The following is a 15,684-nucleotide window of genomic DNA, read 5'->3' as shown; positions in this document are numbered from 1 at the left end:
TTGGGAGTCAGTTTCTGCCCAGCTGACTGGTAACAGCATTACCTGAATTGCTGTCATTGGTTGTAAATATGTGTGCATTGCATGACTGAGCTTACCAATTGCTGCCCATGTGCCAATTCTGACATTTCTGACATACATATAAAAAAACCTGCATTTGTTTGCTATAAAATTACTTAGAATCCCTAGACATTATGCATTTTCTGCCTTGGAGAATAAATTGGTGGGTGTTGCAATTTGTTTTATGTCACACAATATTCATGCGGCAGTTTATCAAACACAAATTTTCAGGAAAAATAGACTTTAATCATTTTTGCACACAAAAACACAATATAATACCCAATTTCTTGGTTAAATATAAAATCTGATGCCATGCTGAGTAAAAAGATACCTAACATATCATGCTTAAAAACTGTGTACGCCCATGAAATGATAACAAATGACAGTGCATTAAATTATCCATAGACGATGCTTTAAATCTTTTACAGGTTACTAGTTTAGAGTTACACATTATTGCTCTCACTTTACGGCAATACTTCACATGTGTAGTGCAATCACTATTTACATATGCTTGAGGGACTCACATGCTCATTCATATTTGTGCATGAGCACAGAGGGATGGGGTGATTTACATTTTTTATTGTTATTTATTTTATTAGAATGTATCATTATTTTTTTTAAAATTAACTTTATTACTATCACAAAGAATGAACAACATCCCTTGTGATAGCATGGTCTGTGACAGATCTTCTTTATGGAGAGATCTGGGGTCTATTAGACCCCAAATTTTCCCTCTGCTCTCGAAAGCAGCCAATCAAACTAAGACTGGCTGCTTTACAAGCAGGTAACAGATTATAAACATACAAACAAACCAGAAGTGACAAAATTCTTGTAGCTTCTGGTTTCGTAGGCCACAGAGGAGATTAGAGGATGGAAATTTTTCCCAATTTTCATACTGCATCTGATACAACAGGTTGCATTGGTTCCAAACTACTTAGTGGGATGGGAGAGCCTGGGAAAGGTGGTGAGAAGTGCTGTTTGGATAACTTTTATCAGAAAGTCCATTGCCTCCTCTAAAGAATGATACCAGGATCATGGCTTCAGCTGCAGCCATGATCCTGGTAAAGCCACTTTTATCTGAAGTCATATATATATATATATATATATATATATATATATATACAGCCTAAGGATGGGAAGTGGTTAAAATATTTTTTAGAACAGAAAACCGGAATGTACAGTTGCATCCAGTTAATCCGGGTAGTCCTGTTCTATCTACAGTAAAAATGGGACTTTATACAGGTGAAACTCGAAAAATTAGAATATCGTGCAAAAGTTCATTTATTTCAGTAATGCAACTTAAAAGATGAAACTAATATATGAGATAGACTCATTACATGCAAAGCAAGATAGTTCAAGCTGTAAATTGTCATAATTGTGATGATTATGGCTTACAGCTCATGAAAACCCCAAATCCACAATCTCAGAAAATTAGAATATTATATGCAATCAATAAAACAAGGATTGTACATAGAACAATATTGGACCTCTGAAAAGTATAAGCATGCATATGTACTCAGTACTTGGTTTGGGTCCCTTTTGCAGCAATTACTGCCTCAATGCGGCGTGGCATGGAAGCTATCAGCCTGTGGCACTGCTGAGGTGTTATGGAAGACCAGGATGCTTCAATAGCGACCTTCAGCCCTTCTGCATTGTTCGGTCTCATGTCTCTCATCTTTCTCTTGGCAATACCCCATAGATTCTTTATGGGGTTCAGGTCAGGCGAGTTTGCTGGCCAATCAAGCACAAGAATCCCACGGTCATTGAACCAGGTTTTGGTGCTTTTGGCAGTGTGGGCAGGTGCCAAGTCCTGCTGGAAAATGAAGTCAGCATCCCCATAAAGCTCGTCTGCGGAAGGAAGCTTGAAGTGCTCCAAAATCTCCTGGTAGACGGCTGCGTTGACCCTGGACTTAATGAAGCACAGTGGACCAACACCAGCAGATGACATGGCTCCCCAAATCAACACAGACTGTGGAAACCTCACACTGGACTTCAAGCATCTTGCAGTGTGTGCCTCTCCATTCTTCCTCCATACTCTGGGTCCTTGGTTTCCAAATGAGATGCAAAAGTTGCTCTCATCAGAAAAGAGGACTTTGGACCACTGAGCAACAGAACAGGTCTGTTTTTCTTTAGCCCAGGTAAGACGCTTCTGATGTTGTTTGTTGTTCAGGAGCGGCTTGACAAGAGGAATACGACATTTGAAGCCCATGTCCAGGATCCATCTGTGTATGGTGGCTCTTGATGCACTGACTCCAGCCTCAGTCCACTTCTTGTGAAAGTCCCCAACACTTTTGAATGGCCTTTTCCTGACAATCCCCTCCAGGCTGCGGTCATCCCTGCTGCTTGTGCACCTTTTTCTTCCACACTTTTCCCTTCCACATAACTTTCTATTAATGTGCTTTGATACAGCACTTTGCGAACATCCAACTTCTTTTGCTATTACCTTTTGAGGCTTTCCCTCCTTATGGAGGGTGTCAGTGATGGTTTTCTGCACAACTGTCAGGTCATCAGTCTTTCCCATGATTGTGATTCCTACTGAACCAGACTGAGAGACCATTTAAAGGCTCAGGAACCCTTTGCAGGTGTTATGGCTTAATTAGCTGATTAGAGTGGGACACTTTGAGCCTAGAATATTGCATCTTTTCACAATATTCTAATTTTCTGAGATTGTGGATTTGGCGTTTTCCTGAGCTGTAAGCCATAATCATCACAATTATGACAAATCACGGCTTGAACTATTTTGCTTTGCATGTAATGAGTCTATTCTCATATATTAGTTTCACTTTTTAAGTTGCATTGCTGAAATAAATTAACTTTTGCACGATATTCTAATTTTTTGAGTTTCACCTGTATGTGTCAGCTACCAGGAGGATAAATCTGTAATATCACATCGAACAACAGTAATAAAAAATATATATACAGTACTTTTATTGGTTCAGTATTAAAAAAAACAAAGTCACACTTCACATTTTAAAACCAAATCTTTGAAGATGATATCAACATGTGGTTAGGTTGAAATAGCAGTAGGATGCATTTTTTTTCTCCCCCCCCCCCAACTGTTGGCTACTTGTTATGATTATTAATTAATTTGATGTCAATACTTAGCTTTGCTGTATTTTATGACTGTATTTCTATTGTTATAGTGTTTCATCTAAAGCATGGATCCTGAGGAAGCAAATGCAGTGAAACGCATTGATCCTATATGCTTATTGTGCATCTTACTGCTGTTTGAATGTAACCACATGCTGATATCATCTTCAAAGATCATTTGGTTTTAAAATGCGAAGTGTGACTTAATTTTTTTAATGAAAAACCAATAAAAGTTTATACATTTTTTATTACTGTTGTTCGATGGGATATTACAGATTTATCCTCCCGGAGGTTGACACGTATAGTCCCATTTTCACTGAGGATAGAACAGGATGCAACTGTACACTCCGGTTTTCTGTTTCAGACATATGCTGGGATGGTGCCACACTGGGGGTGCATATATTAAATTTCAGACCCATTTTACATTCTATAGATACACTAAAATATTATTTAACTTAAGCATATCACATTTAAATACATAAAAAAAATACAAGACAATAGCTTTCCTTTATATTTCCATAATAATGTACAATTTTATAGAAATAAAGGTAATATATTGTTGTCTCCTATAATGCTGTGATACTTTAAATGTAAAAAACAATGCAGAGGTCTAACTTTTCTTAATATTTAATTTAAAGTGTTACATTTATAGCACTGTAGTCTCTATATAATAGTAACCACTCCCTATTTATTTACTTTTTTGGTAACATTTATACCCATAATGTTGCTATACATGAGCTATGAGAGATACTAAACTTCATCAGCAAACAGCACTTAATTCATGTGGCTGAAAACCTGAAAACCCCCAAAATAAGATAATTCAAATGAAAGAAACTTTACTAGTGCAGCTATATAAATCAGAGCACTGAGGCCATATTTCATTTTTTCTACACTTTGTCAAGGGGTGTATACTGAGGATTGAACATTTACTGATGCATCTGCACCTTAAGTGAAGACAAAAAAATGGATTTTATTGGTGCACTGAAATCGTATTAATCAGAATTTGAGGGGCGCTTCACAGTGTCGCTTCATCAAACCTCTTTAATGACCAGATGTTTGCAATCACGAGAGGTACATTTTCAATTGTAGCAATCTCTTCAATACTGCAGCATCTAAGCTCTAGTATAATTTACATAACAACATGTGATATATCAAATGCTTAAAGCCACCAACCATGACAGTACAAATTACAGTCATTTTTCAATAGCCTGAGCAAGGTGCACAACTTTAGGCACTTGGCCTGGCAACACACTGTGTTAGTTTCTGAGGTGAGAGAAGAACAGCATGCATTTCTCTAAGAAAGTTGATTTTTTTGCTGTTGGGAAAATATAATAATAGGATAAAAAGGATATATTTCTTACCCGCCATAAGCTGGGATAGGAGGAGGAGGTGCTGCTGCACGAAATGTGTTATAGACTGTACGGCCTCTACCTCTAAGGTGTGCCCCTCTATAAGCGGCAGCAGCTGTTGCAGCAGGATAGGGAAAGCCAGGTACTGTAAAAGAACACAGTCAAATATTATTAAATACACAAATACATATACATAGCACATGTACATACTGTATACAAATATTCATCACTGTATCAAAGTGCTGTAGAATGTTATTGTACAATGCAAGCGATATCTTCATGGTCTGCAATTCCTTATGCACCCATGATTCCTTATGTACCCATAAATGTCAAATATATTAATCTACAGCAATAAATCACAAATGAGATCAAAGAAAAAGTTATTGCAGACTATGAGATACTGCATTTGGACTATTATACTTTGTTGTACTAACATAATACAGTGAATCCACATTATGTAAATACTATAATAAATATACTATACATTGGATGCAAAAGGTTAATTTAATATCGTGAAAATGCCTATTCAGTAAGGAAAAGTGCAAAGTTAAAGTGTGTGTATTGTCCTTTTTTTTTCTATAGAGAAGGTGCCGTTTCTCTAATAAACCCCTGTCTGGTAATTTGTTTTCATCTGTGTACTGAAATTTCTATTCATGTCCTGCCACAGAGACACAACAGGAAATTAAAGGAAATAGCCAAAAGTTAAGGGAACCCCACTTTTAGACAATTGTCTCTGGAACAGGTGTCCCCAGTGGAAAATTTCCCCTTACTTCTTGTTTTGGGGACAGCTCTAATATTCACTTTCTTTCTTGGTTACAGTGTACAGAGTGGTGAATCTCTCTAATAGGGGCAACCACAGCAATGAAAACTTGACAGAGGGTTTAGCCCTTCCACACTCTACTTAAAACAAAAAAGGTTTTGTTTAGCAATATACATTAACAAACCCAAAGCAACTATTTAGGATTTGTATTTTAGTTATCTGACTTCTGTAAAGTGAGACCTGAATGGTTGTGATGCTCTTCTATTATTAAGCTGGTAACTTTCTCCATAAAACAGCCCCCCCCCTCCCACACACACACACACACACACTCACACACTCCCCCCCAACACACACACACACACACACACACACATGCCCCCCCAACACACATACGCACACACACACACACCGTATGGGTTAAATGCTTGTTTGGTTGGGGGGGGAGTACAAATGCTTACCCTAAGCCCCCTAACCTCAATGCCTGACTGGTTGCAGTTCCCATACATCATAACGTACAATGCAGAAACCATTACATCATCTTGCATTGTATGAGAGGTCAGCCATGGTTTGTTTTATAGCTCATATACTTTTGTTAAGAAAATGTTAATACTTGAATGTCTATAGTCTGGCCACAGATTCACATTAGGGCATTTTAAAATAGCCTCACAATAGATTTTATTATATGTCATTTTAGTATACCTTAGGCACTAATTACCACTTCTTAAGTAAAATGAAACTTGATAAATCAGGGCCTAAGATTTACATTATTTTATGCTTTAGCTTTCCAGCTTTAGTGATTAAACTTGTAATTGCATTTGTGGTAAAAAATAAATAATTTCTGTACAAAGTCTAAGAGAAATATAATGTGCAAGCATCAATCATATATTCAGTTTTTAATCTGCTAGTGAGTCTAGGAGTTATGATCATAATAATGATTTTGATACTTTTGTTGTTTTGTATATAAGAGAATATTTAGTAAGTTTAGAACAACAATTCAACTCTATTACATCCTTTAAACATACAATAAACTGCTGGAATTAATAAAGAAAGTACAAGTAATCAAATAAACAATTAATGAAGTGAATGCATGTGGGCAATCATTTAGGAAGTGCCTTTGTATAATTCACACTGAAAATGTCAGAGTGCTGTTCCAGAAAAAGGGTAAATGTTCCAATCTTGCTAAGTGAGTTACATCTGAAGAATTTAAAACTAAAATAACATATTATTCCACCAATAATCTGATCCTCCAAATAATATTAGGTATTCTGCAGACGCATAAAAGGTGATTTAGTGCAAAATACACCCCAAATTACTCCCCCACATGCTTTAGAGGCTGCGTAGACCTAGGGACACATTTTCACATTTGGTGGGATTGCCCAATCGCTCAAGCCTTCTGGGCTGATGTCTTTAGCATACTATCCAAACTTGGTGCAAACACGCTCCAACCGAACCTGGTTACAGCTCTGCTCAACTTATGCCCCCCTGGCATAACCAATTCGCAATTCAAACTCATTCTACAAGTTACTACAGCAGCTAAGCAGGTTATAGCCAAATCCTGGAAATCTCCCTCCTTAAGCATTGCAGTTGTTAAGAATAGAGTTACTCAGGCTATGATTCACACTAAAGGCGAAGCTACAATCTTAGATACTATCCCTAAATTCTTGAATGTTTGTAACCCCTTGGTACAGTGTTTTCTCCCGCCAAACTTTGACGAATCACTTCTTAACCCTTGATAAATACATATATTTTACATTACTCTGGTTTTACTTCCTACCGATTTCGTATATTACCCCTTTCATTTCTGACAATTGGTAAGTCAACTACCTTACCCCACCCTTCCCTACTTTCCTTCTGACCCTCCTGTTCCCCTTATGTAGTATCGGGGAGTTTGTATCTCCACCTATCAAATCCATTATGTCATTTTGCTATTTTTTGCTCATAGCTTTCGCCCACTTTATGTCATGAGAAACGTTATATATATATATATTTTTTTTTTTCATTCTCCCTTCCTCCCCCATTCTCTGTAATGGCATTATTAATGTGATCATTACTCCCTGTGCTTTCATGCCTATGTAATGTCTACTGCCACTGTCTTTTCCCCTCTGTTAAAAAAAAAATAAAATGTTTGAACAAGAAACGGTGATTTATTACAGCATTGATGAAGCTCCTATCCCTCCGTTTATGTACATGGGCTGGATAGGAGCTTTGCCGATAGGGAGGGCATATATATGTGGATCAAGTTGGCTGCTCAAGTGCAGCTTCTACAGAGTGCAGCAGAGTGCTCTTTGATTGCTGTATCCCTTTGACACAGTGGATCACAGTTTGTTGTAAAGGGCCAATTACATTATTCCTGTACCATATGTTTGTTGTGACCAATCACAGTTATCACACTTGCAAACAAAGGTGCCAATATCTGTTAGAGGATTGAGATTTATTGGTACTGTAGTAAGCAATAAGCAAGTGTAATAAAAAAAGGATCAATCCCCTGCACCAAAAGTACACAGTGGTGTGGTTGGTGTGGTGGTTATTGGGGACATTGTGACTGACTGCACTGGTCTGGTGACAGTGTAATGCTGTGGTGATGATCAGAGACAATGTCTGTCCAGGCACTGTATATGATCCCTGACACAACAGTACAACGGCTATCCAAAGTGACACATTGTTTAAATGATGAGTTTAACCCTTTTGCTGCCACTGATGTAAAGCTTATGCCGCAGCATGGGCTTTTAAACCCACTACAGCTGTTACAGCAAACAGCAGTGGGGTTGATTTACTAAAAGCAAATACACTGTGCACTGCAAAGGGAAGCCATGAAATGAGGGGAAGCTCTGCTGATTTCTATCATGCAATCATGGTGCAAACAAAAATGCTTTTGTTTTATTTTTCTTGCATGTATTCTTTGCAATATGAATTTTACCTCATTTGCTAAGCTCTGGAGCAAGTGAGCTTGCAGTTCACAGTATATTTGCCTTTAGTAAATCAACTCTATAGAATAGATATTACTGAGACATAGATTTTTTTTCCCTCTCTCTTTCTCTTTTAATTCCCTTATTTTAATCATACCTTGTATCTGCTTACAATGGTTCATTAAGCTTGACCTGTATTGTTTTGTGACATAATTGTATATAGTTATTTACTTCAAACTTCAATAAAATATTATGGAATAAAAAAAAAGACCTAGATTGCCCATTTTAGAATGAGGAATCCAGATGTTGGCCTAATGTCAGGGAATATAGTTTGACTGGACAAAGGTATGAGTCAAAGTGAATGTCAAATGTGCTTTATATATGTACCAAGCCTTTGGACAGTTAAAAAACATATACATGTGTCTAAAAGGCATCGTTCAAATGTTTGTGTTTAAAAAAGCATTATTCATAATAACATTTGGTGCCACTGGCGTTAATGCACACTTCAGTGCTCAGAAACTGATGTATGCATGGTTATCTGAATAAAACAGTACCATGTCTCATACATGTTTTTAATGCAATACCCTGCTGCTTTAAGCAACTATAGGTAGACAAAGACCTTAGTCATGTAAAACACTTTGAGAAAACAATTAAATGTGTAAGAAAAGAGATTTTTAGACACAGTAAATTTTCCAAAGGAAACCCACTGTATATATAGTCTACAAAGTGGAAAGCAAAAGTTTCACTGAAGCATACAAATTACTGTGTTCAGGATGTTCTATATTCATTTTGCATTATTTATTTATTCTGCAGTGCACTCTATTTCCAGCAAGACACAGAAAAGCAAGTCTCTCGCTGTCTGTAATATTTCTTGTTGGCAGACTAGCACGTTTTCAAGTGAGGGGAATGAGAAAACAAAAAAGAACGTTTATGATCTGCTAAAACCACAGCTTGTAATGCCTGTGAGAGGCATTACTGAAATCATGCTAACTCATCCATTATCACCTGGCTATAGTACCTTCCAGGCTTTATGAGATTCCTTTCAGCAAAGAGAGGGTTTACAGTAATTCTGTTAGGATTTAAATGGTGAGATAAAAACAGAATGTCAACAATGAAGAGCAACAGAGCATTGTGTTGAAGTGAACAAGATCTGAATTATGGTATAGTTATGATATGCATTGTTTTTATCAAGAGTCCAAAAAGCATTAATAAACAGTATCAATATCTAACTGCAGGGGACAACTAAGATGCCATCATTTCATTAAAGTATTGTTAACCCATAAAGCTTCTAGTGCTGGTAGCCTATTTTTGCATGGTCTGAAGTCTGTGGTTCTTACAGCTAGAAGAAATACACTAGTTACAAAACAGAAATCAATTAAATGTACAAAACTGCTTATTGTTTGACATTTGACTTTAAAAGGGTAATCATATACAATAAAATTAAATTTTACTTTTATTACAAAGCAAATGTCTGTGATTTTTCAAACTCTTCAAGTCCCAAATGATTTGTTCAAACCCTTTCTTCACCTTCCATAAAAAAACAAAGTTCTAAACTCTTAAAAAATCCATATGTATTTCAGGTAATATAAAATCTAATCACCTTTTTGTTAAAATTAACATGAAATCACTCGCAGCATTATAGCGCTAGAAAGTACAACTACATATGGTTCAGAAAATGTATCAAATTTTAAAGAAAAACTACAGTGTTCTGTGCAAACACTGACAATAAACCGCTAGGCACACTATACAAGTCAACAATTTAATTAATTCATTCATTCATTAATTAATTAAAATATAAAAAAAATTAGATGCTTCTGAAAGATGGATAAAAACATTCAATCCTGCACCAGCTAAGTAGGTGAAACAGAAACAATTCTTTCATATTGTCTATTTATCCAGAGAATATGGGGCAGACGATGTGGCTACTGAATAATAAAAGACCTCCTTTCTGCAAACTTTCTGTAAATTTTTATGTGTCTCCCCCACCGATTTTAGATCTAAAAATATAAACATAATCAATAAGAACTAAGCAATTTTTTAAACCCAATGGAAAACAAAAAAAAAGAAAATTTCTAACTGGGCTCACCTCCAGTTTTTCTACCCTCGGTCTCAAATTTAGTCCACAGGAAAAAAGAAAAACGTGCAGAAAAATTTCCAACAGCACATTTTTTTAAACTTATAAAATCAGTTCATGAAAATATATGGTTTGTTTATAATTTTTAAGTGAAGATCAAATGCAAGCTAAGAGTCGTTACAGACACCTGTCTAAAATGATCTATTACACTTTTTTTTTTTCCTACGGTTATCAAAATACAAAACACCTGCCCATTTTCTCTAACAAATGCTTTTAATTTATGTTGAGTAGAGTCTCTCAATAAGGGATAAATATTCTTAATGGCATTTTAAATTATTCTTCTCTTAACACAGGAGGACACTTAATTACTGAAAATCAGGCTGACAAAGACACATTATTAGATTCCTTGCACCTATTAATATAGCTAGATATTTGCAAATAAAAAAGCTTAAATCTTCCAGGAATTTTATAGTGCGGTTTAATACATTCGTAACATTTAATGTGTCAGATATATTTTATTGATCAATCCCAGCCCTGGCTCAAAGGAGTTGCCAAGAAAAAGGAAAATGATAGAAAACCAAAAGTATAAGCTTAATCATGTTAATACTAAAATATACTAAATCCCTAATTTTCCTGTAAAATGTATGTAGTTTCTCTTTGCATTGACTTGCTTAGTGTGTTTGTATTTACACTTTACACTGGACCACACATAGGCTATCCACCTGAAGCTGCTGTTATCATTTGTGCCTAATGTTCATTTTAGCTTTGCATTGTATGTTATTTGCTATATATGCTGTATGTTGTTGTATGCTATACCCATGTTTCTTTGTACTTTTGTACGTTTTGATTGGAATTTTTACAAAAAACATTATTCTAAAAAAATATGGAGTACTCAAATCGGGTATAAAGGTTATGAAGGCCTTCTTAACTGCCATTGCAGTTTTTTATAGTTTAATACTACAAAATATAATAATAAAATAGCTAGATTAAAATGACTGGATGACTCCAACATTCATGACATTTTATTATATGACATATACACAACTTTAAAAGGCACACTTTCACATACTGTATATGTATAAAGTAAAAGAAAGCTCAGACCCTGGCCTCAGTAAAATCATGGTCTTGAGCTTTCTTATTAGTTGAGGACATAACTTTAGATATTGCGTCAAACATAGTGTAATGAATGCCAATTTCTTACCTGCTAATTGTATCAAGTGCCTTTTTATTGCCCACACATTGTCACAAATGTCAACATATTGCACCTGTATTGTCATAACATACCATTTGGTGCCGAATATTTTTACTATTTCCCTTTTTCAGCATATAATGTATATTCCTATTCATTTACTGTATGCCATGACAGTCTGTTTTCTGCCCACATATTGTAATAATTGCATTTATTTCCCAAACATTGCCACACTAGTTCATTTCTTGCCCCTCTATTGTAATTAATGTCTTTTTTAATCCACTCATTGCTACAACTTGTGTTTTGTATTCATGAAATGAATAATGACATTTGTTTCCCGCATATTGTAACTATTTTATGTTTGTTGTGCATTCATTGTAAAGATTGTTCCTTTGTTCCGATATATAGCCCCAGTTGCCTGTTTGCTGACCATGTATTGTATCGATTACCCATTTGTTACCTAAATTTTGTAAGGATTGATTTTTTTGCCTGTGTTTTGTCAAATCAGTGTTTTTACTGTACATTGCTATAACTTAATTCCCTACCTATGTGTGTATCAGCATGCTCTGTATACTTAACCAGTGGTTTGATTCTGAACTACTTTTCTCCTTGAAAAAGTACTCATTTAGCTGCAATTGCAAAAATATTTAGAGCTACCCCAGGGTTGGAAATTTCAGCCATGGACAGAAAGCAGGGATGAAACATCTACAAGAAAAATTCCAAATTAAGCAAACATCCATATTAATCTAATACCCTGATTACAAATCTCATGCTTTAAACACCAAAGTGTATTTGGTTTGTCTCTTGAACATGCCCCAAATTACATTCTTCATGTACTTGTGAAATGCTTAACCATCCATCCATGTACATTTTTTCCAGAACATTGTGCACAAGTTCTCCATAAAAGGTCAAGCAAAAAACAAACTTACCTCTGCAACAATGAACAATATTTGAGATCCAACCAAATGTTTCCACTTAGCAACCAATTTTGATATTATATGATTACCTTTTGGAATTTTTCCTAATACACATGTTGCACAATTGTTGCATTGTGACACTGAAATTAACTGTATAAGAGACCTGAATATCTCACTTAGCTACAATAATTATTGCTATATCTTGAAACTATAATTGTTAAATTACTAATTAAAGCACACATTATGCTGGCCAAATATGCAGCAATCAATCAGCATTTAGAAATGGAGTTACTGACATTTTGCTCCTTTTTTTTGCATTATGAGGTGTAATGATAGGATTTAGGATATTAAAGTACAATAGAGTATAAACTAGTCATAATGAATATATTATATAAAAAGCTATGTAATTATGATTAGTGATCTATTTTTTATCAGAGTTTATAACTTTAATTTGTAACGTATGAAAGCTTTTTTAACCCCTTCCCACAGGCCGTATGTATATATGCGGTCTCACGGAAGTAGGCTTTTATCCATGGGGCTGCATACATGCGTATCAGTCACTGGGTGCCCTGGGACCCGTACTAATGATTGGGACCCTAGACTCCTGTTTCCAGGTCACCTGATTGCTGTGACAGCCTGCCCATGTGTTTTCATTCTTTCTGAATGGAGGGAGAGATACATTGTATCTCTCTCTCCTTGAAGGGAGAAAGATGTAAATAAACAAAACTGTTAAAAAAAATAAAATAAAAAATAAAGAAAAAAAATAGCTAGGTCAAGGTTTATTCTAGGTCAGTGCCAAGGTTCATGTATGGGTCAAGTAAGGGTCAAAGGTCCCGGTCAGTATATTTTGGGCAGGATTAACAAAAAAAAAGTTTAATTATTTTTGGTGTCAGTTAATGTCAGTGTGTTTTAGGTAGGATAAAAAAAGCAAAATGTGCACTATTGTTTCTGAGCTTGTACTATAGGTACAAACAACAACTAACATGCACATATGTGGTATCACTGTGATTATCAGGAAGAAGAGAATTTATTTTGGGATGTTCTTTGGTGGTAAGTTATGGTAGTAGCATGAAATATACAGGTACATTTTTTAAAACAATTTTGGGCCAGTTTTTTTTTTTTATACCAATAAAAAAAATCATGAGATATCCATTTCCTTTTACCATCAAAAGAAAATACAATTTGTCCCGAAAACAAAAACATGGTACAATACACCTGGATGCACTAAGTAGTTTAGATGATATGTACAGTCTTACTATACATGTCAAAGTTGCAAAATTGTGTTCAGGCATTACCAATTCAAGGTATATAATAAACCTAAATTATATTTCTTTAATTATTGGATAGAGTAGGGCATGATTTAAACTAATTTAAGATTTTGTTTTTTGTGTCCCCATCTGTGTCCCAATAGAGTTATGTCCCTTTATTTCTTGTTCTGTAGACAAAACAGAAAATAAAAGGAAATATTTCCAAAGTGAGGGAAATGCCCTCTTAGATACTTGTCACAAGAGCAAGTGGTACCAATAGAAAAATCCATCTTTTATTTCTGTTTTATACCAAATTAAAAAAGAAAAAAGCGCCATTTACAAAAAACACCAAAGTGTCAGCAGCATATCCCACCCAAAATAAATTTTGGCAACAATAATCCTAATTAAAAGGCATGCGCTAATAACAAACTTATACAAAGGTGTATATCATCATCCAAAAAAACATTTAGTGTTTTAAATAAATAATTATAGTGTCCAAACGTAAATTAGTGTCCAAAAAAATATATTAGTGTCCAAAAAAAAAATATATATATATATATATATCTTCAGTGACTTGAACCAATTGTGAAAAATCCACCACCAAAGGAGATTAAATGAACTCACCAGAGCTAATGGCTGGTCAGATTATAAACCAGCAACAGCGCTTGTGCTCTGGGAGCAATGAACTCGATGTCCAAATAGATATGGTGATGTTTCAGGCACTTCCGGATAATAATAATCACAGACAAACAACTTTGCAGCCCAAGCTCTTATGATGAACTTCTCCACTCTCTCATATCTCCATGAGAGCAAGCAGTACACTCAGGGACAAAAAAGAGAACATAATGGTGCAAGTGGACCTACTTGATGTGGACGTTAGAGAGCTTTGCTGTTCTCTGCTGTATGGGAGAGATCCGCGGTGAGCGGTAATTGTATCTCACCTTTTTTTGCGATTGAAGCTGGTGTCTGTTGGACACCTTGTTTGTGAGTTTCCTTATACCTTTTTTTATTAAAGAGATAAAATGAAAAAAACGTATTGCACCACTATGTTCTCTTTTTTATATTTTTTTTGGACACTAATTTACGTTTGGACACTATAATTATTTATTTAAAACACTAAATGTTTTTTTGCATGATGATATACACCTTTGTATAAGTTTGTTATTAGCGCATACCTTTTAATTAGGATTTTTATTTCTGTTTTGGTGACAACCAGGGGTGGACTGACAACTCATAGGGCCCCCGGGCAATAGGAGATCATGGGGCCCCTGTGTCCTCACCCACACCCGAAAAAGCCTATGAAAAAGCCAATGAAAGGTACCAGGGGCATCTCATGGGGTCCCCTACTGACCCCGGGCCCTCGGGCAGTGCCCGAGTGCTTGAATGGTCAGTCATCCCCTGGTGACAACTCAACATTTTGGATTTTTCCTCACTTTCAATAAGCAATAAAAAAACTGGCCTTTTTTGTAATCTTCTTACTTATTAAAATCGAGAAAAAATATGATTTGTTTTTAGATTCATTTTAAATTTAAAAGGTCTTATCTTATCAGGCCTAATTAACTGCTTCCACACCACCCTTTAGCAGAAATACTGCTACAGGGTGGCACGGCTGTGCAAAACCACGTATATGTGATTTTGCATTTCTGGGTAGGGGGCATGAGCACCCTACCCGTGCCACCATTCACGGCCTCGGCTGTCAATAACTCATCACGCGATCTATGAGTATTACTGACGGGGGAGATACTTATATGTAAACAATACAGATCTCTCCCCTGTCAGCTCCTGTACACTGCTTTGTATTGCTCTGCACAGCAGAGTAATACAAAGAAGCGTGCTTACAATCTAAATCACACACAGTCCACACAGTAAAACATCACACAGCACAAGTTAACCCTTTAATAGCCCCACATGCTAACCCCTTCCTGGCCAGTGTCAATAGTACAGTGTCAGTGCTTTTTATTAGCACTGATCACTGTATTGGTGTCAGTGACAGTTAGTCAGTTTCCCGCCAGTGTCAGAATGCCCACAACAGTCCCTCTATAAGTCAGTGATTGCTGTCCTTTTTTCCCACGAATAGAGCTTTCTTTTGGTAGTA

The 15,684-nt window shown here is 35.9% G+C and overlaps 1 protein-coding gene across 4 annotated transcripts in view; it reads right to left on the bottom strand.

Moving 5' to 3' along the window:
- RBFOX1 (RNA binding fox-1 homolog 1) overlaps window positions 1–15,684 on the bottom strand; it is a 1,043,447-nt gene that overhangs the window by 196,331 nt on the left and 831,432 nt on the right. For all 4 annotated transcript variants that reach the window (XM_089692050.1, XM_089692041.1, XM_089692066.1 and 1 more), the window contains exon 8: window positions 4,509–4,641. In XM_089692050.1, the coding sequence (XP_089548176.1) occupies window positions 4,509–4,641 (133 nt within the window). The remainder of the gene's footprint in view (window positions 1–4,508; window positions 4,642–15,684) is intronic.

The sequence above is a fragment of the Staurois parvus genome, unplaced genomic scaffold, assembly GCF_062004578.1.
Source record: "Staurois parvus isolate SC_StPar_1 unplaced genomic scaffold, SC_StPar_1.0 ptg000022l, whole genome shotgun sequence".
Classification (NCBI taxonomy): Eukaryota; Metazoa; Chordata; class Amphibia; order Anura; family Ranidae; genus Staurois; species Staurois parvus.
This window is presented reverse-complemented; position numbering and strand designations above follow the sequence as displayed.